The 27,149-nt window shown below is 41.7% G+C and overlaps 2 protein-coding genes across 3 annotated transcripts in view; one reads left to right on the top strand and one right to left on the bottom strand.

The window, feature by feature from the left end:
• LOC147905262 (uncharacterized) overlaps positions 1–21,024 on the top strand; it is a 46,995-nt gene extending 25,971 nt beyond the window's left edge. Inside the window, exon 2 of the mRNA XM_087378841.1 lies at positions 20,138–21,024. Coding sequence (XP_087234967.1) covers positions 20,138–21,024 — 887 coding nt within the window. The remainder of the gene's footprint in view (positions 1–20,137) is intronic.
• Positions 21,025–23,562: 2,538 nt separating this feature from the next.
• Positions 23,563–26,802, bottom strand: LOC147905261 (catalase-3). Of its 2 annotated transcripts, none has more exons than XM_087396653.1 (9): positions 26,644–26,802; positions 26,323–26,416; positions 26,150–26,246; positions 25,622–25,899; positions 24,644–25,420; positions 24,452–24,541; positions 24,209–24,276; positions 24,026–24,119; positions 23,563–23,917 (listed from the first exon to the last, which is right to left on the bottom strand). In XM_087396653.1, the coding sequence occupies exons 2-9, from the start codon at positions 26,335–26,337 to the stop codon at positions 23,858–23,860; spliced, it is 1,479 nt and encodes a 492-aa protein (XP_087252779.1). In that variant the 5' UTR covers positions 26,338–26,416; positions 26,644–26,802; the 3' UTR covers positions 23,563–23,857. The 2 variants fall into 2 exon arrangements, with proteins under 2 accessions (XP_087252779.1, XP_087252698.1); XM_087396572.1 differs by having other exon boundaries at positions 26,323–26,405.
• Positions 26,803–27,149: the final 347 nt, after the last annotated feature.

The raw sequence follows: 27,149 nt of genomic DNA, 5'->3' as shown, positions 1-27,149 counted from the left end.
TTAGAGTCATCAGATTCATGTAATGTATTTGTGCTTGATGGGTCAAGTCTTGCCAAATGATGTTTAATATGGACACGACTTGGATCAGGGATTGTGATACATTTTTCAACATTGTATCCATGCTTCTTTTTAAAACTTCGTGTCCTCAATTTCCAGCAATGAATAATGCTACTGACTTCCACCTCTGTTAAAATCCCTCATTATTTGGAACCCATTCACATTTCTTTTGCAAGCATCCCTCATAGAGTTGTTTTATTCTATATCTTCTCGGGAGATTTTTCAATGGCTTTGGTTCATATCATAAAGCTGTAAATGTTATAGGAGTTCCCTTGTCATCCCTTTCTATCTTAGCAACCTTTGCAACCCAAATTGGGCCACCTTGGTCATCCAACTCTGAACCTGGATCAGATGCTCAAATTGCAACAAATAGATCCTCTTCAATCTCATTAAATGGTATAAACTTTGGTAAGGGTTTGTCTCCCTTCCTGCCACAATATTTTCGAGGTAAAAGGCATTCCTCTGCTTCCTCCATATCTACTAACATATTTATATCCAAAGGAAAACTTGCTGACCTAGCTTGTTCGGGCCAAAAGGATTCACACTATTCAATGCTCATTAAGTTTTCTTATCTTTCTAAAGATTGGATAAGTGCTTCAGTTGATTTAATTGTCTCCAAATTCTTAGTTGATTGCTCAGGATATTTTTGCATCATACTTTGAAGATGTTTAATGAAGGCTTTCAAGCCTTTCATTTCATCTATGTTAAGTGATTTGTTTTTCGCAAGAACAAATCTAGTTTCCTCCAATGGAATTATTTGTTGTAATAAAGCATATGACTCACTCCATAAATGATCTCCATCTATTGAGTAGTGCTTCCATTGCATCACTGGAATATTGTTATGCATGTGAAACCGAAAGTAGTGTGGATTTGTGTGTCCTAGTAGGGCATCATCTCGTGTTTGTAAATGTGGCTCTATGAATGCTCTCCAATCTACCATCCTCTCTAAGATAGCCACTTCTGATTCTTCCTTGCGAGAACCTCCAATTTTTTTCCCAATTCGAAATAGCATATCCTCCATTGTCAAAACATCCATTGCCTTCAACTCACTAGAGATAACACTGAAGATTTGATCTATGTCTTCATGTGTATGGCTGACAAGAAGAAAGCCAACTTCCACTTCTTCAAATATTTTCAAACCAACCAGCATAGAGCATAAAGCAAATATATATTTATTCTTGTTCTCTCTCCAACAATTATCAGCTTGTATTTGCAATGTGTTAGGTAAACATCCGTGAGCATCTCTGACCTTTCTTATTGCTTTCATGATTGATGTAACAAACTGGTTACTATCATGGTCATGCAAACTATCAATCCATACATCACAAAAGATTCGGTATCTAGGTACTAATACTCCACACAAGTGTGTTTTTAGTCCACATTTTCCCTCCAATGCTAGTGGGATACGTCTATATCATGGCAAAGTGGTTGTATTCTGGTCCATGCCATCAATGGTGATGCACATGGACTTATCGACATGTGAAATAGCTTCCTCTCTCCAAGAAGCATACAACTTTCGAGCATCCTGCACATGACGTAAATGGATTGATCGCCATTTAATATATCTTCCTTGCTGCTACTCACATTTACTATGTTCAATGGCATTTTTTAATTCATCACATGTCTTACATTTTGACATCCTTTGCTTTGATGGTGTCTTGACATGGCAAAAATATCTATGCCAAAATTTGTACAAGGTTGATGGTGAAATCATGCTCTCGTCTCTGTCTTGTAAAGTTTTATTGACAGTTTCTAGGATGACCTTCTTTGTCATTCCCAAAGGAAGATGTTGTTGGCATTCGACATGTCCATCTAGCATTGATTGTTGAAGATGAGGTTGTGGTAATGCATGGTCTTCGAGAACTTGCTTTAATGTTGCGGTTGCATTTATAGTGCTTCCATGGCATTTAAGCTTGTAGGTATTCCCATGAATTGTATGAACCATTTTTTCTTTCACCTCTGCCCAGATGGTCCAGTATGTGCCATGTGATAGTCCAATTAACCATTGATATCCTCGATTGCAAATGGGTCTCCCATCAACCATGGGTTTCAATCTAGGTTTACAGTGTCTTGTGCTCAAATCTTGATTAGTGCCTTGATGAAGAAAGCATGAAAACTCTTGCAGAAGATAGTTATGTTTATTAGGCACTGTCTTACTCCAAATACCAAGGCGTATGGCTGCACAATCATCTTTCCCAACTTTTTTAATGCAAAGTCTCTTGCAACAAACTCGCATAAGCATCCTTTCCATATTCTCCTCGGATAGCATTACATGTCTCTTTGGTTCTGGAATTGATGCCATGATTCTTTGCCTCTTCACACTCACATACTTTCTTTTTGTAAATAGTGTCTTGCATTTTCTAGTTGTAAGACGATCAAACCTCGACTCCATTTCCCTTGAATCTTCATCTTTATAATCAAATGTTGTGTGGGCTTGAGAATTATTTGATACCTTATAATATCTTAGAAATGGCAATCTGGTAGACATGTTCATTGATGTCAATTTGTTGCCAATGCCTCTTGAATTTTGTGGTTGAACTGTTTCTCCTTCGTAACTTAAGATTCTCCCATCTATATTCTCTGGCAGGCTAGCAACAATATTACGAACAACATGACAAGTCTCAGATTCTCTACCCCTTTTGCCTTGTGTTCGAGTGGTAACATCATGATCATTGTCACTAATATCATCAATTCCTATTATTGCATCACTTATCCCATCGATCTTTGCATGTATTTTTCTTTGTGGTCCCATCTTATTATTCTCAACACAAGACAAGTCTTCTATATCAGTAAGCATGTTTGAGTCACTTGCAACACAAGACAAGTCTTCTATACCAGTGAGCCTGTTCGAGTCACTTGCAACACAGGACAAGTCTTCTATACTAGTGAGCCTGTTCGAGTCACTTGCAACACATGACAAGTCTTCTATACCAGTGAGCCTGTTCGAGTCACTTGCAACATAGACAAGTCTTCTATACCAGTGAGTATATTTGAGTCACTTGCAATACAAGAAATCTTTTCTACATCAACATCTGTTACTATAATGTCCTCAATACCTATGAGCATGCCACTATGATACTCTTGATTACTACTATAGCTTCTTATCAATTTGGATCCCATTTGTGTTATAGTCTTTTTCTTCTGATAATATTCTGTTGTCTTCCATGACATTGAAGGAAACTATCTTGGGCAAACTTGATTTCAAGAAAGCTAACCCCCATTTACAAGTACCATGAACTTGTAGTTGAGACGTAGTATTATGGACGTCTAAATGTGAAGTACTATCCATTGCATTTTGAATGACACCTGTACTAGTCAACTTAATTATCTCCATTATACAAAGAAAACTCTGAGCATAGCCCTTAAAGTTGCCAATTGCTAAAATTCTTCGGAGCAAGATAACATCTCTACTTTTTCCCCCTCAAAATAAGTTTTCTTGATATCTTGAAAGTATGTCTTTAGAACAATTTCGTCTTGGTCCCAGAGTGTTATGTGTGCTTGCCTATCAAATATGTCACATTGTAAGATATCTCCCAATGTTTCAAAGTCTCCATGTGGATATTTTAAATGTACTTCAAGATTTACAACGTTGGTGATTATCACTACACATCTTCTCTCACCACAATATTGGAAATGACACACATTCATAGGATCAAGACTATGAATTCGGCCAAAAGCCACCACTTCATTCTTCTTATATAACACCACATCCATACCCTCTGTTAGGGTGAATACTTCTTTTATGTACAAAAATAGATTAGCAACTCAAAATGAACATAATAAATAATCATTGAGCTTATTATTACTTAATAACTTCTATATCAAAACTAGCAGAGAAGGCATTAAACCTAAACCCTACATCCTAAACTTTAAATAATTAATACTAAAACATCTTAACCACTGTAAATCCTAAACTTTAAACATTAAATTCCTAAACCCTAAACCCTAAATCCTAAACTCCTAAACAATAAATCCTAAACCTTAAACCCTAAACTCTAAATCCTAAACCCTAAAATATAACCAAAATTTAATGAATTTTTTTAATTTGTGCAACAGGTTGGATATATCCCCCAATCTGTTGCTTGAGCAACAGGTTGGGGGATATATCCAACCTATTGCACAAATCAAGAAATTTTCTTATTTGTGCAATAATTTGATATACAGTTGGGGAATATATCGAACCTGTTGAACTCAAGAATTTTCTTGATTTGTGCAAGGTTGGATATACCCCCAACTTGTTGCTCGAGCAACAGGTTGGGGGGTATATCCAATCTGTTGCACAAATCAAGAAAATTATATGAAGCAGCCACTAGGTTATGTGCATGCTATTCATCCTGAGTTTGTTTACAGGATGCAGAAAGCCTTGTATGGCTTGAAGCAAGCACCCAGAGCATGGTCTGACAAGATAGGATAGTATCTTGTCACTATTGGTTTTCAGATTTCCATGACAGATTTCTCACTTTATGTGAGAAAAACAGAGAAAGGTATTATGCTGCTTGTCATTTATGTTGATGATTTGATCATTACAGGTGATAGTGATGAAGATATCCTTCATGTGAAAATGCTATTGAAGTAGAAGTTTGAGATGAAGGATTTGGGAGAGCTGCATTACTTCTTGGGCATTGAGGTGAGGCTGAAAACAATTTTCCTCTTCTTAGTTGTGAAAGCCAAAAATAACTCTCTCTCTTAGTACAAAAGGAATAGATGAACCCTATATGTGGGTCTCAAACCAAACTCCGGCCCCTCCCTTCCCCGCCTCCCCCTCCCCGCCGGCCCCTCCCTCCCCGCCGTCCCTCCCTTCCCTTCCCTGCCGTCCCTCCCTTTCCCTCCCCCTCCTCCTCCCTGCCGGCCCCTCCCTTCCCCGCCTCCACCTCCGCCTCCCCTCCCCGTCGCAAGTGAGAGGGAGGGAGGGAGGGGAGGGGGCTAACGAGAGGGGGAGGCGGGGAAGGGGGAGGGGAGGCGGGAGGGCGTGGGGAGGGGGCCGACGGAGGAGAGGAGGGAGGGGGGGTTAACCCCCCTCACCCCACTTGTTGTGTGTGCAACAGGTGGGGTGGGGGGAGGCCAGGCGAGGAAGGGTGAGGGGAGGCAGGAGGGCGGGGGGACGAGAGGAGGGAGGGGGGGTTTAAGCAGGAGGGTGGGGGGAGGGGGGACGAGAGGAGGGATGGGGAGGGTTAAACCCCCCCTGTTGCAATAGGTGGGGTGGGGGGGGCGAGGCGGGGAAGGGGGAGGGGAGGCGGGAGGGCGGGGGGAGGGGGGACGAGAGGAGGGAGGGGGGTTTAAGTAGGAGGGCGGGGGGAGCAAGGACGAGAGGAGGGAGGGGGAGGGTTAACCCCCCCTATTGCGCATGCAACAGGTGGGGTGGGGGAATAATACCCCCCACCCCACCTGTTGTATGCAATAGGTGGGGGTAAACCCCCCCTCCCTCCCGCCCTCTTGCCCCCTCCCCGCCCTCCCTTCCCTGCCTCCCCTCCCCCTTCCCCGGCCGTTAAACCCCCCTCCCTTCTCTCCTCCTGCCCTCCCGTCGCCCCCTCCCCCTTCCTTGCCTCCCCTCCCGTCGGCCCCCTCCCTTCCTCCCTCGGCTCCCTTCCCCTCTCCTCCCGCTTCCCCCCTCTTGTCCCTCTTTTTTAAGGTGGGGAGCAGTGAGGAGGACAGGAGGGGAGGGAGGAGGGAGAGGAGAGGGCAATCGGGAGGGAGGAGGCAGGCAAGGAGGTGGGAGGGAGGAGGAGAGGAGGTAGGTGGGGAGGGCATAGACAGGAGGGGGAGGCGGGAGGGAGGGGAGGGGGTCGACGGGAGGGCACAAACGGGAGGAGGAGGCAAAGAAAGAGGAAGGGAGAGGGGGATGGGGGGAGGCGGGAGGAGAGGAGGGGGTTTAACCCCCAACCTATTGCGCACACAACAAGTTAGGGGTTAATCCCTCCCCTACCCTAAGCCCCCAAAGGGCTTTAAATTTTTATTTTATTTTTAAAGACAAAAAAGTTAATTTAATTTAATTATTAAAAGAAAAAAAAGACGAAAAAAATTAATCAACTTAATTTATTTTAAAAAAATAAAAGAAGTTAAAATAAATAAAACTTTAAAAAAATTTAAAATTTTAAATTAAATTTTAAATATAAAAATAAATAAATAAAATAAAATAATTTTATTTAAAAAAGATGGAAAAAATAAATTATTTTATTTTATTTTAAAAATTAAAAATAAATAAAACTTAAAATAATATTTAATTAGAAATTTATTTAATATTTTGAGGTTAAAAATCATTGTAATTCTCATTTTTTATTTTTGATGGTTTTTCAGAAAATTATGGCTTCTAGTTTTGGTTCCAAGGTGTCTTTTAAATACCTTGAAAATGCTTGGTATTTTATGGAGCGCAAATCAAAGTATTTTTTGGTGATCACTGCAGACAATGTGTCAAGCGTGAAATATTCTCTAGAGGCAGTAAGAAATGGTGGCATGGTCTCAAACATCAACATCAAAGAAAACAATTTGATAGAAGTTGTGTGCAAAGGAAAGAATGATGAGGTGGTTTACAAGTTACGAGTTACGCACAAGCACTTCTTGAAGCCCTTACCAGATTCAATTGAGGGATCCCAAGAATTACTTAGTGCCTTAGAAGCATTGAAGAAAATGTGGGATGCATTTCCAAGTGGTGGTGTTGTACCTTCAGCAACAGTAAGTGCAATAGTAAGTATGCCATCTATAACATGTAATCCTCAAGTTGTATCGCCAATATCTGTGGCGATAACTACAGTAACTCCGGCAAGAGTAACTACAATATCTGTGGCAGAAACTACAGTATCTCCAACTGTACCTACACCATCGACTGCTGCAACTACAGGAACAAGAAGGAGTGATCATGGAGTAGATTCAAGTTCTACAACTATTTCCAGAGAGCAAAAATAACTCCTACTCCACGTGCAGATCATTCAAGTGCAGGTTATTTAAAACCAAGCGAAAAATTGGATAGCGATGAACAGGAGGATCCGCAAGAAGAAGATACAAGTCTCGAAGACTTTTCTATAAGTGTGGCAGACTTACATCCTCCAGAGGATGAGGGGCACATTTGGGGATTTTCACAATTCAGCGTGGCCACAATGCTTATTGATCGAGCTTCATTGTTCACAAATCAAAAAAAGCTAGATAAGACATTTGCACACAAATTGTATGAAGATATGAGGAAAACAAGAACTCCAGTTGCCACTAATATCACTCTTCATCCTATGGCATTTAAGAGACTTCAAGAAGATGATCCTACATTGCCTGATGTCACATTTCAAAAGCGCGTGGACTTTCTTGAAGCTTTTGAGAACTTTAGGAGTGACTTTGTTCATGGAGAGGCTTTGTACCAAAGCCAATATGGGACTGACATCGAGAAGAGATACATGCTGGCAAAGAATAGATTCTTGGAAAGATGTAGGTTTGAGCCCATTGATGGGCAAGACTGTTGTGAAGCTTGCAGGATTGCCCTTGATGAGGGAAGAAAAGGAAACTTGCCACAGATTGAGTGGATGGAAAAGTTTCAACGGGTCATTTGTCATATATGCATATTTAACGATGACTCAAAGTATATTCTAGAATCGGAAAGGCTAAATTCTGCTCCATTTAGGTTGAAAAAAAGCTCGTCTCTTTCTGAGATCTTAATAAAGGCAAGGGAGTTATGGATGGGCTGTGGAAAGCCACAAACAGTGAAGGGCAGGGAACCTACATCTGAGTACATGGCAAAGAGGACTTGATTCTATAGATGCTTGAAAGGTGTTGTAAGTAATACGCAAGGCATACCAAGTAATAAGGTTGAGGCAAAGGATTTGAACACCGCCATTGCAAGATACAGGGATGTTACTTGCATTGTCTTCTGTGAGGACTCAGTGTTTCAGAGCATGGTGAATGTTTGCCAAGCATATGAAACAGGGAAGATATCCTTTGAGGCACCAGAGCACACTGCAACTCAGAGGAAAGAAATAAAGAAACCGATGTCTATTGTTTGGTGGAGTTCATTAAGCAATTTTCTTCACCTTCATGTGGTAGTCATTGATGCTCATATTTTCTCTCTGCACATTGTGCAGCTCCTGCTTGAGCTGCATTTTCCTGGCCTGCGTATTTGTGCTGTACATTTTAGCCAAAGTATCCCATGCCACCTTTGGCGTACTTGCATCCTGAATATGCACAATCATTGAATCTGAAATACTGATAGACAGCCAGTACATAATTTTTCTGGCTCTCTCATGCCATCCTTTAAATGCCTGCATTTCCTGTTGATTGCGAACATTAGGAAGAACTGGTTCTTCTTCATTTCCTGTAATGAACTCCCAGTAGCCTTTTCCCATAAGGAAATTCGTCTTTGTAAACTTCCATGCTTGGAAGTTGTTCTTGTCAAGCTTTTCAGTGACAATCTGTGAAAGAGAATCAGACGCCATTACAGAACACTGCAAAATATTTTGTCACTGCAAAAAACATTAAGAATTTTCTTGATTTGTTCAATAGATTGGATATACGGTTGGGGGTGCATCCCCAACCTGTTGCTTGAGCAACAAGTTGGGGGATATCCAACTTGTTGCACAAATCAATAAATTTCTTGATTTGTGCAACACGGTTGGGGGATGTCCAACCTGTTGCACAAATCAATAATTTTCTTGATTTGTGCAAGAGATTGGATATATCCCCCAACCTGTTGCTCAAGCAATAGGTTGGGGGATATATACAACTTATTCTACAAGTCAAGAATTTTCTTGATTTGTGCAATAGGTTGATATACCCCCCATATATCCAACCTGTTCCACAAGTCAAGAATTTTCTTGATTTGTGCAACAGGTTGGATATATCCCCCACTCTATTGCTCAATCCAACCTATTGCACAAATCAAGAAAATTCTTGACTTGTGGAACAGGTCGGATATATCCCCCAAGCAACAGGTTGGGGATGCACCCCCAACCATATATCCAATCTGTTGCACAAATCGAGAAAATTCTTGATTTTTACAATTTTTTTGATTTGTGCAACAAGTTGGATATATCCCCCAACCTATTGCTTGAGCAACAGGTTGATCCTTCATAAAATTTTGGTTGTATTTTAGGATTAGGGTTTAGGGCTTAGGATTTAGTATTTAGGATTTAGGAATTAGGGTTTAGGATTTAGAGTTTAGGGTTTAGGATTTATTGTTTAGGAGTTTAGGATTTAGGGTTTAGGAATTAAATGTTTAAAGTTTAGGATTTACGGTGGTTAAGATGTTTTGGTATTAATTGTTTAAAGTTTAGGATGTAGGGTTTAGGTTTAATGCCTTCTCTGCTGGTTTTGATATAAAATTTATTAAGTAATAATAAGCTCAATGATTATTTATTGTGTCTTTTTTTAAGTTGTTAATCTATTTTTGTACATAAAACAGGTATTCATGCTAACAGAGGGCATGGATGCGGTATGGATGTGGTTTTTTAAGTTCTTTTAGGTTCACCATAAGTAGAACGTTCTTCATTCTCTCTTTCATTCAAAGTTCATTCTTTCACACTCCATGCTTCTCTCCTCTCATCAACCTGTTGCAGGATCCTCAAAATTTTCAAAATGTTGCAAGAGGTGAGGTCATTTCCAACCTATTGCATAAGCAAGAACTTCTAAGAATCAAGTTTTTGTAAATTTGAATTTTTTCTCAAATCCAATTCTTTTCTCAAAAACTTGTTGTGTATGCAACAACTTCAAAAAACCATCTTTTGCATTAAATCTTTTTTCACACAAATTTCCCTCTTTACCTTAAACTCTCACAACCTATTGTCACAAATTTCTCTCAACCTCAAACTCTCTCAACCTATTGGGCACGTAATAATTTTTCAAAAAAATAAATTAGAAAACAATCTATGACAAATTTCTCTCTCAACCTCAAAACCACTCAAACCTCGCTACCTATTGCGTATGCAAGAACTTCAAAACAAAATTTAACCATAAATCTCTCCAAAAACTCTTCTCACGACACTTTATTAATATAAGAAATCCATTTATAATATTTTTGCTCCATAATATAATAAATTTTTATTAACTAATATTAAAATATAATTTTGCTAAAAATATATATTGTTAATCTATAAATTAGTATAAATATTATATAATTATTATATAAAAAAATATATAAATACATTAATTTAAAAAATATAACAATGAAAATATTTTTGAATGGAAAGTCTTCTAGCATATGTGCTTTATAAAATACTTATGCTTAAAACAATGAAGAATTAGTGAATGTATTTGTAAGGTAGTTCTTAATATGAAAAATCTCTACAATATTCTTCTTGCTATTAACTAGATATTAAATTTTAGTTTTAATAGAAATATACATTATTAACTTAAAAACTAATATAAATATAATGTATTTCATGTATAAATTTAAATAAATATATAAATTATTAATATTATACATTAATAACATTTAAAATTACCTATGTTATATACTAATAACCTTTAAATTTTAAAAACGTATTCAATCAAAGAATTAAATTAGTTTAAAAAATAAGAAAAGATTAAAATTTACACGAGTACTTTTAGCATGTATGCTTTTCTTCCATGTGTATAATACTTGTTAGTCAAAGAATGAAGAATTAGATAATGTATTTATAAGGTAGGTATTTAAAACCATAGAATCTGGAAGAGGTTTAGGATACTTGCTTATCTTTGTTACAATATGTAATAATTTGCAAAAGCCTTAAACTTTGTTTAAGGCTTTGTACAAAACTACAGTATCATTGAATCCATATCATTTTTCTACTTTAGCAACCACTAAATATCCATGGTATGAATCCATGATATGGAATACATATTTCTTATGAATATTTCTTATCACATACTTCTTCATTTCTTCTGATACACCATGCAGCATGAATGTAAGAAAATATGAATCGGTGTGCTTTTAGCCTATGTGCTTGTCCCTAATAAGTAGGATACTTTAACTAGGTAGACTTATAATTACTTAAAGTAAAGCCTTTGCAAAGGATCATACCTAGTATTGGATATATCCAACCTATTGCACAAATCAAGAAAATTGTGCAAATTAAGAATTTTCTTGATTTGTGCAACAGATTGGATTTACGGTTGGTTGGATAAACTTTAAACAATTAATACCAAAACATCTTAACCACCATAAATCCTAAACTTTAAACATATAATTCCTAAACCCTAAATCCTAAACTCCTAAACAATAAATCCTAAACCCTAAACCCTAAACTCTAAATCCTAAACCCTAAACCCTAAACCCTAACCGTAAACCCTAAATCCTAAATCCTAAACCATAGCCCTAAACCCTAACCCCTAAACCCTAACCCTAAAATACAACTTGTTGCACAAATCAAGATTTTTCTTGATTTGTGCAACAGATTGGATATACGGTTAGGGGTGCACCCCCAACCTGTTGCTTGAACTATAAAACTCTACTTCTCCTCATTCTCTCTCACAACTTTCTTGGAGCTCCTCCACCACCTTCCCACCCAGGTACTCCCTCCCTCCTTTCCCTTCCCCTCTCCTCCCTCCCCTCCCTTCCCCTCTCCTCCCGCTTCCCATCCCCTCTCCTCCCTTCCCACCTCCTCCCGCTTTCCATCCCCTCTCCTCCTGCTTTCTCTCTCCCCTCCCCCCTCCCTCCTTTCGCTTCCCCCTTCCCCTCTCCTCCCTTCCCCTCCCCTCCTCCTCTTTTCCCCTGTCCTCTCCCTCCTCCCGCTTGCCCTTCCCCTCCCTTCCCCTCTCCTCCCACTTCCCCCTCCCCTCCCTTCCTCCCTTCCCCTCTCCTCTCGCTTCCCCCTCCCCTCCCCTCCCCTCCTTTCCCTCCCCTCCCCTCCCTTCCCCTCTCCTCCCCTCTTCTCTCGCTTTCCCCTCCCCTCCCCTCCCCTCCCCTCCTTTCCTCCCTCTCCTCCCGCTTCCCCTCCCCTCTTCTCCCATTTTCCCTCCGAGCGGGAGGGGGAGGTGAGGGGCGAGGCGAGGGAGGAGTAGGGAGGGGAGGCGAGAGGGGAGGGGCGGGGCAGGGAGGGGAGGGGCGAGGCAGGGAGGGGAGGGGAGAGGGGAGGGGCAAGAGGGGCGAGGCAGGGAGGGGAGGGGAGGGGCAAGGGCAGGAGGGGCGAGAGGGGCAGGGCGGGGAGGGGAGGGGAGAGGGGAGGGGCGAGGGGGGAGGGGAGGGGCAAGGTGGGGATGCGAGAGGGGCGAGAGGGGAGGGACGGGACGGGGAGGCGGGAGGGGCGAGAGGGGAGGGGAGGGTCAGGGCGGGGAGGCGGGAGGGGCGAGAGGGGAGGGGAGAGGGGAGGCAAGGGGGGAGGGGCAGGGAGGGGAGGGGAGAGGGGATGGGGGGGTTAACCCTGCCTCTCCCCTCCCCGCCCCTCCCCTCTCCCCTCCTCTCCCTGCCCCTCCTCTCGCCCCTCCCCTCGCCCCTCCTGCCTCCCCGCCCCTCCCCCCTCCCTGTCGCAGGAGGCGTCCGGGGAGGCGTGAGGGGTGGGGAGGGGAGGCGAGAGGGGATGGAGGGCGGGAAGGAGGATGGGAGGGGCGGGGAGGGGAGGGGAGGCAGGAGGGGAGGCGAGAGGGGAGGGGGGGAGGGGAGGCAGGAGGGGTTAGGGGGGGAGGCGAGAGGGGAGGAGGGGAGGGGAGGCAAGAGGGGAGGGGAGTAAGGACGACGGGAGGGGCAAGGAGGGGAGATGGGCAGGGAGGAGAGAGGAGGGGCAGGGAGGGGAGACGGGAGGGGAGGGGAGAGATGGGGAGGCAAGAGGAGAGGGGAGGGGCGGGCAGATGGGAGAGGAGGGGAGGCGAGGGCAGGGGATTAACCGAGACAGGAGGGGAGGGGAGAGACAGGGAGGCGGGAGGAGAGGGGAGGGACGGGTAGATGGGAGAGGAGGGGAGGGGAGGGCGGGGGATTAACCCCCAACCTCTTGCGCACGCAACAGTTTGGGAGGGTAATCCCCTCCTCTCCTTAAGTGGGGGTCCTTCAGGGCTCAAAAAAAAACTAAAAAAATAAATTTAATTAATTTAATTTTAAAAAAATAAAAAAATGAAAAATAAATAACTAAAAAATAAAAAAATGAAATAAAAAAATAAAAAAAATAATTTAATTTTTTTTAGTTATTTATTTTTCATTTTTTTATTTTTTTTAAATTAAATTAATAAATTTATTTTAATTTAAAAATTAAAATTAAATAAATTTTAAAAATTTTAAAAATTTTTAGTAAAAATAAATTAAATTTTAAATATATATAGATATATAAATAAATAAATTTAAATAAATAAAATAAATTTTCTTTAAATCAAATAAATTTTTAGAAAAATTAAATTAAATTTTTTTATCTGTTTATAAAATATTTTGAATTAAATTATTTATGTAAAAAAATATTAGATTAAAAAATAGCATCTATAAATATAAAAATATATTTTTTTAAATATATTTAAACTTGTAAATTTTTAATTAATTTTTAATTTTTAATATTTAAATATTTAATTAGCAATTTTTTTAATATTTTGAGTTTGAAAATCATTGTTATTCTCATTTTTTGTTTTTGATTGCTCTGCAGGAAACTATGGCTTCGAGTTTTGGTTCCAAGGTGTCTTTCAAATATCTTGAAAATGCTTGGTATTTTATGGAGTGCAAATCAAAGTATTTTTTGGTGATCACTGCCGAGAATGTGTCAAGCGTGAAATATTCTCCAGAGGCAATAAGAAATGTTGGCATGGTCTCAACCGTCAACATTAAAGAAAACAATTTGATAGAAGTTGTGTGCAAAGGGAAGAATGACGATGTAGTCTACAAGTTATGAGTTACACACAAGCACTTCTTGAAGCCCTTACCAAATTCAATTGAGGGATCCCAAGAATTACTTAGTGCCTTGGAAGCATTGAAGAAAATGTGGAATGCATTTCCAAGTGGTGGTGTTGTACCTTCAGCAGCAGTAAGTACGCCATCTATAACATGTAACCCTCAAGTTGTACCACCAATATCTGTGGCGATAACTACGGTATCTCCGACAAGAGTAACTACAATATCTGCAGCAGTAATTACAGTATCTCCAACTGTACCTACACCATCGACTGTTGCAACTACAAGAACAAGGAGTGATCGTGGAGTAGATTCAAGTTCCACATCTATTCCCAGAAAGAGAGCAAAAATAACTCCAACTCCACGTGCAAATCATTCAAGTGCAGGTTATTTAAAACCAGGCGAAAAATTGGATAGTGATGATCAAGAGGATCCGCAAGAAGAAGATATAAGTCTCGTAGACTTTTCTATAAGTGTGGCCAACTTACATCCTCCAGAGGATGAGGGGTACATTTGGGGATTTTCACAATTCAGCATGGCCACAATGCTTATTGATCGAGCTTCGTTATTCACAAATCAAAGAAAGCTAGATATGACATTTGCACGCAAATTGCATGAAGATACGAGGAAAACAAGAACTCTAGTTGCCACTAATATCACTCTTCGTCCTATGCCATTTAAGAGACTTCAAGAAGATGATCCTACATTACTTGATGTCACATTTCAAAAGCACGTGGACTTTCATGATGCTTTTGAGAACTTTAGAAGGAGTGGCTTTGTTCGTGGAGGTCTTTGTACCAAAGCCAATATGGGACTGACATCGAGAAGAGATACATGCTCGCCAAGAATAGATTCTTGGAAAGATGCACGTTTGAGCCCATTGATGGGCAACACTTTTGTGAAGCTTGCAGGATCGCCCTTGATGAGGGAAGAAAAGGAAACCTGCCACAAATTGAGTGGATGGAAAAGTTTCAACGGGTCATTTGTCATGTATGCATATTTAACGATGACTCGAAGTACATTCTAGAATCAGAAAGGCTGAATTCTGCTCCATTTAGGTTGAACAAAAGCTCTTCTCTTTCTGAGATCCTGATAAAGGCAAGGGAGTTATGGGTGGGCTGTGGAAAGCCACAAACAGTGAAGGGCAGGAGACCTACATTTAAGTACTTGGTAAAGAGGACTCGGTTCTATAGATGCTTGAAAGGTGTTGTAAGCAATACGCAAGGCATACCAAGTAATAAGGTTGAGGCAAAGGATTTGAACACTACCATTGCAAGATACAGGGATGTTACTTGCATTGTCTTCTGCGAGGACTCAGTGTTTCAGAGCATAGTGGATGTTTGCCAAGCATATGAAACAGGAAAGATATCCTTTGAGGCACCAGAGCACATTGCAACTCAAAGGAAAGAAATAAATAATGAAACCGATGTTTATTGTTTGGTGGAGAGCATTAAGGTTTGTTCCAGATGCAATAATAGAAGTATGCAAGAAGATCCTAAGTGGTGACTGCTTCTTTGGAAAGAAGAGCAAGCATAGCAACTTGGATGAAGTGGTCACCCGAATGATTCAAAGTGAGGCTGCTCTCTCAGCACTATTGTTTTTATTGAAATCTGATGATGAGTTAGCTGGCAAGTCAATTAATGTGGATAAGAAGAAAGCACTTAGCCTAGGTCAACTCCTTGATAAGACATGGGCTAGAAAGTGGTTGGCTTCAATGGATGCAGATGCCACACCAACAAAGGATCTAAGAGCTAAAATGCCAAAGATTGTTGAGATAGAATATATGGACATCAAGAAAAAGGCCTTGCAGTTCAGTGCCCAAGGTAGAGCAATTGGTGGTTTAGATGATGGTTCTCCATTCAGCTTCTCCTATGATATCTTGCCATCAAAGAATGATACAAATTTTGCACACATCAATGGCATTGATACAACGCATTTCATAACAATGAGTGGTCATGCTTGGGAGAAGCCATGTGTATTTTTCATAGCTGAATTGCAAGACCTTGCAGTGTCACGGATAGTTGAACTTGTGCAGTTTATCATAGAAGGTCCTATGGCAGATCCTGTTCATGATAGAATCACAAAGGGATGCCTTGTATGCAAGTTTGACATCTGCATTTGGGTATTTACTTTCAAAAGTATACCATGGTATAGTCCTACGCAATCATATGATTGTCTTGGAAGGCATTGCCATTCAAGTCTTGCAGCCTTTCTTGATGTGCTTCTTATCCAAGGGTGGTGGCAATCTAATCAAAATTCCATGCTCCAGACAATATTTGGTTCCCACGGCTAGCGAGGTTGCCGCAATCATGCCAGGACAAGGGAATGATCTTGATGTTGGAAATAGGGACATCCAGATTTTATGCCGCAATGGCCATATACGGTGAATATCTAACTTGCACCACAATCATACATGCTCCTCATGTATGTTCTTCTATTTCCTCTAGGGAAGGATGGATGGCATGTATGTATCCCATATGCTGATGATCCTGGTCACCGCGGGTACAAAGACAGAATTACGTGACGCAGAGGCAATACTATGCTTGTCGTCAAGCGAAGTCTGATACAAATGCATGCCTTCTATGCAAGGGGTGATTACTACAATAGTACATGGTTGATGCATATAGTAGTATGGAGGAATCGAGATTGTTGTGGATACGTAATAATCAAGCATCTTTGCATGTAGAAGTTTACCAAGGATTGACGGACATGGTAAATGCATTTGATGGGGTGAACACCTTATTTGGCAATGTTGTAGGCAAGATTGTGTTGCCATCTTCTTTTACAGGAGGACCTCGATATATGTGTCAATTGTATCAGGATGCTATAGCCATTGTATGAAAAAGGGGTAAACCATATTTGTTCATTACATTCACGTGCAACACAAAATGGCCCTAAACATCTAAAGCATTGCTACCTTGCCAAAGTCCACAAGACCGCCCCAATTTAAATGCCCGTGTGTTTCATGTAAAGCACAAGGATATGATGAAATCATTCACAAGGGATGACTTGTTTGGTAAGGTAGCTAGGTATGTTTCTATGATTGAGTTTCAAAAGAGAGGCTTACCACACTCGCACATATTGTTGATTCTAGAAAGTGCCTTCAAACCTGTAGAGACTACGCACTATGACATATTGAAATGCACAGAGCTTCCTAATGTTTCATTGTTTACTGAGTTGCATGACATCATTAGTCAGTGTAATGTTCATGGTCCATGTGGGGCATTGAATCCCTCTGTCATTTGCATGATTGATGGTAAATGTTATCATCATTACCCACGTGCCTTCTCTCAATGTACTTTGGTGGGAAATGATGGTTATCCTATCTACATGCGTCGGGATAACGGTAAAAAGATATGGGTGAAACATGGTGTGGTAGACAATCGATGGATTGAGCCATTTAATCCTGTTCTTTCAATGAAATACAAGGCACATATAAATGTCGAGGTTTGTTAACAGATCCACGACAAGGATGTTCATTACATTCACGTGTAACATGGATCGGTTCTGAAATATCTGAAGCATTGCTACCTGGCCAAAGTCCACAAGACTGCCTCGATTTGACTGCCCGTGTGTTTCATGAAAAGCACAAGGACATGATGAAATCATTAACAAGGGATGACCTATTTGGTAAGTAGTTGGGTATGTTTATGTGATTGAGTTTCAGAAGAGAGGATTGCCACACTCGCACATATTGCTGAGTCTAAAAAGTGCCTTCAAACCAGTAGAGACTGCGCACTATGACAGATTGGTATGCGCTGAGCTTCCTGATGTTGCATTTTTTCTTGAGTTGCATGACGTCATTAGTCAATGTAGTGTTCCTAGTCCATGTGGGGTATTAAATCCCTCTATCGTTTGCATGATTGATGGTAAATGTTGTCGTCATTACCCACGTGCTTTATGGAGTCTTACAGTATGCTTTATGGAGACTTTCCAAGTGCGTAGGTTTGGAACAAAAATAGAAAGACGTGGGCTCGAAGAAAGTTGGAAAATACCATTGGCCGCATGTACAATGTTTCACCATCTACACACGAGAAATCTATGCATGTTGCTTAACATTTGCAGGGGTTGTAAGCCTTTTGATGACCTGCACACATTCGGTGGGCAACTTTATCCCTCTTTCAAGGCAGCATGCATTGCTAGAGGCTTACTACTAGAAAGTGATGAGGAGTGGTTTGTGTGTATGCAAGAGGCTGCGTTTGTTCAGAACAGTGAATAGTTGAGACAACTCTTTGTGATAATTTTCCCTCCTGTGAGCCAACATCTCCTCGGCTTTTATGGGAAAAATGATGTTCGGAGCTTTCAGATGATTTTTTTCATGCATTGGAAGTAAGTGTGGAGAATATGGTTCATTGTCGCACAATGGCAATAGGGTAGTGCCTTGCACCTTTAGAGACGAGCATTGGCAAATTTTGGTGGTTTGCCTATCGTGGTGGATAGAGCAAATGATTTTGTTATAGATGTGTTGTTTCAAGAGGAAAGGATGTTTGATGTTCAGTAGCAGGCTAAAATCACGTGTACAATGGAAGCAAGCCGGAAGCAAGCCAGAATCCCTATCAGATGGTCGCTTACAATGAAATTTTAATAGCTGTTCATGCAAAGGTGGGTGACATGTTCTTTCTGGACGCAGTCCCTGAGGATCTAGAAAGACATTTGTTTATAATTGTTTGTTTTCTCGGTTTCGTGGGGAGGGACACATTACGTTGCATGCGCATCTTCTGGTATTGCGACATTATTGCTGTCTAATGGACGTACGACACACTCACCTTCAAGATACCATTGAATCTACATGCCACTAGCACTTGCAATATTAGTTTGAACAATACCCTTGCTGATGTTTTGAGGCTGGCAAAGTTAATATATGGGACGAGGCTCCCATGACTTATCGACATGCCTTTGAAGCACTGGACGGGACTCTACAAGACATCATGTCGAGTGATCAGCTATTTGGTAGCAAAGTAGTGCTACTAGGAGAGGATTTTCGATAAATTTCACCAGTGGTTCCAAAGATTGGACCGGGGTACATCATAAATGCTACTTTATGTCAGTCGATAATCTGGAGACACACAAAGATCTTGAAGCTCACACAAAACATACGGGTGCTACAACGAGGTGACGGAACATCAGAACGTGAGTTCATGCAGTGGGTTCTTGACAATTGAAATGGGAAAAGCATGGGCGCAAAAGAAAGTGTTGTCGTAATTCCAAAGAAAATGCTTTTGCAAAACAACTCCATGGAGGGTCTAATTAAGTGGGTGTATATTGGACTTTCATGAGTTGTGAACTTTGCATCGTACTTTGGAGAGCGTGTGATTATTGCACCTCGGAACCTTGAAGTTGATGCAATAAATAATGCAACACTAAATGCAATGTGGCAGGGGAGAGAAAGGAGTATATAAGTGTTGATTCGGTGAATAGTGCAGACGCAGATTCATTTCAATATGCAACAAAGTACCTCAATAGCCTCAACCTTGGCGGTGGTTATCCACCTCACCGATAAATGCTCCAATCATTTTGCTATGCAACTTGGATCCACGGAAGGGACTATACAACAGCACTCGATTGATATGCAAAGAGTTCCACACCAAGGTGTTCGAGGCCGAGATCATCACTGGTACGCAGGGTGTTCATTCAGAGGATAATCTTCATTCCAAGCAATTTGCAACTACCGTTTGATATGAGGAGGCACTTCCCCATTCAATTGGCATTTGGCATGACAATAAATAAGACCCAAGGCCAAACAATGTCCATTCTTAGCTTATACTTGGCAACACCGGTATTCAGCCGCAAACAGTTATATGTGGCTTTCTCACGTGTACGATCATCAAATGTTGTCAAAGTATTTGTTCAATACAAGGCCGACGAGGCCAGTGTCGAGGATTCAAGGGTACTCGTGTAAGGGCACATCTTCTTGGTATCACTGGAAAGGGTGTCAATCCATGTGTAGGAGAAGTTCAGATGATGTAATTCTTTCCTTGGGAGGCACACCAAGTGGCCCGTCAAAGAGGGCATGAGTTGAGGCCTCATCAACACTAATAGGTCCTGGATCACCTCCCAGGAGTCCCATTATATATGTGACAGCTGGACCCCCTCGTCGACTTTCACCACCTACACAAGGGGCTTCTTTTTCTATTGGTAGTGCTTCCACTTGATAGGCATCCATGCGAGTTGTGAAGCCTCCAAGGTTTCCAAATTCAACCAGGTTACCACCCAGGCTAGGGACTTTATGAGCCAGTTGGGTCACAACTTTGCTTGCATCTGCTCGTCGGGCAACTCGCAAGCTCTTTTATGAGTGTGACCTTTCCTTTAACCTTACTCGTACTCCAGCCTTTCAAGAGTTTGTTCAGGCAGTGGCCGAGGTTGGCCCTTCATTTAGGGCTCCATCTTTAGAGACTTTACGCAATCGGGAGCTGAAAGCAGCGGTCTTGCAAGTTGAGAAGGAGCTGCAGCCTATTAAGGCATCATGGGGTAGATACGGGTGCTCCATTTTGTGTGATGGGTGGTCAGATACTAGGAGGCGCCCGCTCATTAACATTTTTGTATCATCTTCCATGGGTACTATGTTTTTGAGATCCATAGATGCATCAAATGAATCTCATATAGGTGAGTACATTTACAGCCACATTAAGAAGGCAGTAGAGGTTGTGGGGCCTCAGAATGTAGTACAGGTGGTTACAAATAATGCAAGTAACTGTCAGCGCATGGGTGTGCTACTTGAGAGTGACTATCCGCACATCTTTTGGACTTCCTGTGCTGCACACAGTTTGGATCTTCTTATAGAGGACATAGGGAAGCTTCCTTGGATTTCCTCGGTGGTTGACAAGGCACGGAGCATGGTGACTTTCTTGACAAGGAAGCATAGAGCCCTTGCAAATTTTCGGCAACATAGCTCCCATGAGATTCTGAAGCCCTCAAAGACCCGCTTTGCCTATCTCTTTACAGTTTTGTCACGCTTGGTAAAGGTGAAGCCTAACTTAAGGCACATGGTGGTCAGTGAGGAATGGTTGAGCTGGGATAAGTCCAATGAACCGAAGGCACGTGCCTTTGAGGACATTGTGTTTGATGGTGATTTTTGGCATGTAGCTAAGGAGATTGTGGGGATTGTGCAGCCCCTTTTCAGTACCCTTCGACTTCTTGATAGAGAAGGATGCACAATTGGACTCGTGTATGAGTTCATGGAGAAGGTTGGAGAGGCATTGAAAGGGTGCACATAGCTTGATGCAACAAGATAAATGCAAATCAAGCATCTTGACTTTACAATTCACTGTTGGCTGCAATTAATTTTCTTATTTGCAGCTTTAAGGCTTTGCATGTATGATGTAAATCTGGAATCTAGATTCAAGGTTTGCAGCAACCTAAATATGTTTCATTCCCTACAGAGAGCAAGAGCTTATGGCCTTGTGGGGAAAAAGATGGACATGGTTCCATAGGCCTATTCATGCAGTAGCACACATTTTGCATCCTCTATGGAGGAGGAAGGACCAATTAGATGATGCTGAGTTGGCTGCAGGGTGGACAGGTTTCCTTGAACATGCATATCAAGATGCAATATTGCAAGATGCTTTGGAGGACCAACACCTCTCATTTAGGAACTCCTTTGGGGAGTTTGGATCAGCTCGTGCATGTCTCCGTCATGCTCAATTGAGGCATGTAACCTGGTGGGAGAAGTATGGTCGGGGCACACCGGAGTTGAAGCACATTGCCCTCCAAGTCCTTTCACAAGATTCCTCATCTAGCGCCTGTGAAAGGAATTGGAGTGTGTTCTCACTTATACAACTAAAATAAGGAATAGACTAGGCACTGGACAACTTGACAAGTAATTCATATTCGCATAGATAATTTTGTGTGTGACCTCGACATATCTATTTTCTTTTATATGCACTCAGCACACAGTTCATTATTAACATTTGCATTATAGTTATGCTACAACCTACATGTATTTACTGTTAATTCATTTGGTGTATGGTAGGCTTGAATATGTCCATGCCAACGACTTATTCGACGAATGAAGACCATTGAAGGTCCACAGGAGGTGGATGCTGATAAGATACGTATACAAGTCCTTGAGGATGAAATGCATCATCCTACGCATGAGGATGATGATGCATATGCATTCATTGCTGTGGAGCGGGCATCATTGGCATATGCCACACGATCTCAGGCATGCAGACGAGCAGGGTGAATAGAACCAACTTTAATAGCAGCTGATCCGGAAAGAACAGGAGACTTCATCATCAAAAGAGGATTCATCCGCTTCGGCAAATTTTGACAGTGATGATGGGGAGGAGGAGGAGGGGGCTGAGGGCCAAGGAGAAGATGCCCAAGCACTTACAGATCTTGATTCTTACTGATTAACTTGCTACTTTCTTTCAGATTTCAGCAGGGTTTGACTTTAGTTTTGTTTGAAATTTAAAGTTGATGTCTTCACTCTTGACTCGAGTTATGTAATCTAGATTCTAGTCTATAGACTAGCAGACTATTTACAAGAGTGAAACTGAGCACTTCATTTATGTCTACACTCCATGTTTGTGATTCCTGAACTTATGACTGAAATATGATAAAGTTTAAGGCTTGAGCTTGTAAATTATAATCTGAAATCTGATTTTTAGAGACCTATCTTGTATCTATTCAACTGAAATCTAATTTCCAAAATTTAAAGGCTTAATCGAGCTTTGTAATCTAGACTCTATTCTGATTTCTAGCATTGGCCATTATAGACTTGTAGATTAAGTTGAAGGCTTGATTGAGCTTTCTAATCTGGAGTCTATAATCTATTTTACCATTGGCCATTGTAGGCTTTGTCAAGTCTTTTTCTGTGTTTTTAGCTAGTTTTGCAGAGTTTTGGCATACCAAATGTATGCAAGCATATATTTTATATTTTCTAGACCAAAAAAATACAATCTAGTTTTTTGAAACTTCACCTATTTTTTTGAAACGTTTTGAAACGTTTCAAAACATTTCACGTTTCAACATTCTGAAACATTTCATTGAACTATGCTTGGTCTACACTAGTCACGATGAGAAACACTCCCATCGAACACTCCACTTCAAAGCATGCCATGTGTATCATCAATTAATGTGAAAACCCTAGTTAAAGCTGCTTGGGGGCTCTGCGGCTTGCATTTCACTACCCTTTTAAAAAGCTGGCACTGTATCATTCAAGAGCTTATTGACTGCTGGAATCCACAATGGAGTATCTTTATCCTCTAAGAACTAGTACTGAATTATTCAAGTGCATCGTAGATGCTGCAAACCAGTCAGATACACCACCTTATTTATATAGACCATTAACCAAAGCGAAATCATGCTTTGGCTAATACGGTACTGGTCGGAATTCTTTGAAAGATGGAAAATTACCCTAAGAAATACCATCAGCTATCTATCAATCTTATTTTCCGAGTATGGCCCAGCTCGATACAACACTACCATCAAGTTACTTCAGGTATGCAAATTCAACCTCAAGGATACTCTGACAGGGCTCAGAGTAACAAGATACTTCAATACTAACCACCTGCTTTGATTAACACAGCAAACAGTGACATCATCCATGAAAAAACATTTCTCATCCAAAAATTGTGCACTTCGTACTATTTTGATCTGAAAAGAGACTGCAGAATTGCTGATTCGCATGGGAGTAGCTAGTATATATGACATATGCACCTTCATTCAGCTGAAGCATGACCTTTTCTTTTTCTTTAATGCAGAATTTCATATCCTGCTAGCACTTGCAATAATCGATAATACCACAGTCATGCTACTAAATCCTCATATATTTATTCTCATATATCAGGATACAAGTCCTGCACCACATCTTGCCTTAATCATTAAAAACCCAAGTGCCATGTGTATGCAACACACCACCCATTCATCCTACCTTACAAAACATTTCTACAACTGTCCAAAAGTTCGTAACCTTTACTATCCATATATAACCATCCCTTTTGAGTCAGGAAATAGCAAACAAGAACTGACACTCGAATAATACAGCTGCCATGGGATATTTCAAGGTCCTGTAAAAAACTCAGCTGCTGAACAACGACAAATGCTTCACATGTTTGATTTCAAGTTCAAACGTGCTGCGATCTTCTGGCCCAATGATTTGTCAGCCTGTACATAAAACCAAGTTTTGGCCTCAGTCAACAAGTGGAAATGAAGCACAATGTCTTTCACAGGCACGTCCTGTAAATAAACAATCCCCCCCCCCCCCCTACTTACTTGGGACCAATATGACAGCCAGATATTACGAACTTCATGAGTGACCCTCGGGTCAGACAGGGCATCTACCCACATATTGACAAATCGCTCCTGCCTGAATATTGAAGCCCACGTGTTAAAAAATCATGCAAAGAAGCCAACACCACTTTCAAGACATGCAAGATGCCTGATGCAAAGCCCTACCTGTCTGGTGCCCATGATCTGTATCTCACTCCAGGCTGGGCAAAGTTGTTTTCCTTCTCAATCATCACCTGAGGCAACAAATCAGACAGAAGAACCCACACAAATTAGATGATATCAGAGATAAGACCGAAAATGACACGCACACAGCTAGAGAGTATACACATATTTGCAGGTACAACCCAAACAGCAACCAAATATCCCACCATCTTGCTCAACTCATGTTCCTCAACTCAAATTACACACCTTCTCCCGTCGTCCTGATAAAACATTCGACGGAATTGGAACTTTCTCAGAGTGGCGAACTGGGTCAAAGCGGGATGGAAAATAATTGACCTGACAGGAAAACAACGTTAACGGATAACGTAATCCCCATGACACAACCTCGTGAATATTTTCTATAATCAAAACTGAAGTAGGCACCTGCAAACACCTTACCTCCTCATCCCTGTGCATGAAGTTCATAAACCCTTCATGGTGGTTGTTGTGATATGCACTCTTTGGGGAATTGACAGGTAGCAGTAGGTAATTGGGCCCTAGCCTATGTCTCTGAGTGTCTGCATAAGAGAAGATTCGAGTCTGCAGTAACTTGTCGTCAGTGTAGTACACACCAGGAACAACAATCGCTGGACAAAACGCCAGCATCTCATTCTCTGCGAAGAAGTTGTCTATGTTCTTGTTGAGCACCATACGCCCAACGGGCTGGAGAGGGAATAAATCTTCAGGCCAAGTCTTCGTCACATCAAGAGGGTCAAAGTCATACTTGTCTTCATCAGCAGGGTCCATGGTCTGTATGTACAACTTCCACTCAGGATAGTTCCCTGCAGCAATGGAGTCATAGAGATCCTGGGTTGCATGGCTATGATTTGAACCTCCAACAATCACGGCCTCTTCTCCAATCAGACATTTGACACCACAACTTGGTTTCCAATGGAACTTCACATAGGTTGACTTGCCAGCTTTGTTGACAAGAGTGAAAGTGTGTACCCCAAAACCCTCCATGTGCCGGTAGTTCACAGGTATTCCCAAATCATCAAACAGGAAGGTAAACATGTGCAGACTCTCCGGGTGGTGTGAGAAGAAGTCCATAATCCGCCACACTTCTTGAATGTGCGTCTTGGGATTAGGCTTCAAGGCATGCACCATATCAGGAAACTTCATTCCATCACGCACAAAGAAAACTGGAAAGTTGTTTCCAACCATGTCAAAATTTCCCTGCACAGACAAGTATCCTTTAAGTACCTTGTAGAGCCTTACTGCTAAGCAATTACACAGGTTATGCAATAGTATGTGGCACACACCATACACAATGCGATGCATGGATACATGTGCAAGGGATACATGTACAGATATGTAGAGCAGATGTATAATCGGTGGCTGAAATGCCTTTAAAAGCCTACAATGCAAATAGATTACCTCTCTGGTATAGAACTTCACAGCGAAGCCACGAGGGTCCCTCAGTGTCTCAGGGCTACCTCGCTCGTGAATGACAGTCGAGAATCGCACAATCAAAGGAGTTTGTACACCAGGAGCCCGCAGGAAGTCCGCACACGTTAGGTGTGAGATATCATGTGTCACCTCAAAAAAGCCCTTCGCACTGGCGCCTCTGGCATGGACGACACGCTCAGGAATCCTCTCTCGATCAAATTGAGCAATCTTCTCAACCAAGTGATAGTCTTCCAGAAGAATAGGACCTGCAAAGCACCATTTTAATATGAACCGTGAAGGTGAGAGGGTAAATCCGATTAATGCGGTAACAAACATAAGTGTGACTGAAGAGCTTAATCAAGCAAACGATTAATAAGCGAGCAGGTTGATGAAGGTCGCCAAGTAAGGTAGCACACATCGAACAAGCCAGCACAACAGGGATTGAAGAAGCCATGATAGAATCACCATAGCGGAGACCACCCCTCGGAACGGAATAGGGTTCGGGTCCGAGCTTACCTCTGGCGCCAACGGTCATAGACGAATTGTTGTTCCATACTGGGGCACCAGAGTTGGTAGTGAAGAAAGGTGAATTGTATGCGCTAGATGGGCGAAACTGCGCACAGGACGAGAAGATCAGAACGGTTCTATCGTAAAATCATAATCACGAGACGACGTTTCCAGGAGCGTACCTTGTAAGGGTCCATGGCAGAGGGGAGGGCGCAGGAGTCTAGGATAACAGATAGCTACAGAATTGCGAAAGAAGCTCCAGCGCCTGCAAAACACCTGATCAAACTCAGCAGCGACTCGAATTGTGATGAATCATTGGGGGGCTGGCGCAAAAAGCCGAGAACGACATCAGTCTCGAGGCCAAAATCTAGAGCGAAAGGAAGAACGGCAAAAGCAAGGAGGAGGAGGAGCAAAAAATCATCGAAGGGAGCTGTGGGCAAGATGCCGCAACGACAGATAATCTCGGAGAAGATGGCAAATTTGAGGGGGAGGAAAGGAGGAACCTGGATCAAGGAAGGAGAAGGCGAGCGAGCAAAGCAAAGGCAATGGAAAGGAAAGGATAGAGCAGGCTATGGCGGTGAGAGGATTAAATTTGGGTGTTGGGACGGTGAGGAATCAGAGCCACAATTGAATGGAGGGGCAGAAAAAAGAGCCCGTCATCCAACATGGGTGCCGAATTATCCGAGAATTTCTAAGCAGGAATCTCTCCCCATTTATTTGAATTTTTGTGGCACTTGGCATGTGATAAGGATGTTGGCCTCGCCACCTGCTTCCACCTTATTGCCCCCCTCTTTTTATGACCCTTTACATTTTCAAAAATATTAGTGGGGATTGTCGCTTGCTCCCACGTTGGCATATTTGCCACCCTATGCCAACTCCTCCCCATGTTCCGCCCATTCCCAGCACCACAAGTTCAAGAGCGAAACTTTGGCTCTCCACCCTGGCATTACGGCGTCAAGGTTCAATCCAGCTCTTCATTTTCGCTGTGTGACTAGCTAACCTCTGAAAT

The sequence above is a fragment of the Dipteris shenzhenensis genome, chromosome 1 (assembly GCF_047967505.1).
Source record: "Dipteris shenzhenensis isolate YYH24624 ecotype China chromosome 1, Dip_SZ_1.0, whole genome shotgun sequence".
Classification (NCBI taxonomy): domain Eukaryota; kingdom Viridiplantae; phylum Streptophyta; class Polypodiopsida; order Gleicheniales; family Dipteridaceae; genus Dipteris; species Dipteris shenzhenensis.
This window is presented reverse-complemented; position numbering and strand designations above follow the sequence as displayed.

What these genes read in the sequence shown, in the direction of transcription:
- LOC147905261 (XM_087396653.1), bottom strand. An exon ending in TATGACCGTTGGCGCCAGAG is followed by an intron (nt 25,900 to 26,149) that starts GTAAGCTCGGAC and finishes GGTGCTTTGCAG; the next exon opens with GTCCTATTCTTCTGGAAGAC. An exon ending in GGCTGTCATATTGGTCCCAA is followed by an intron (nt 23,918 to 24,025) that starts GTAAGTAGGGGG and finishes TTTTATGTACAG; the next exon opens with GCTGACAAATCATTGGGCCA.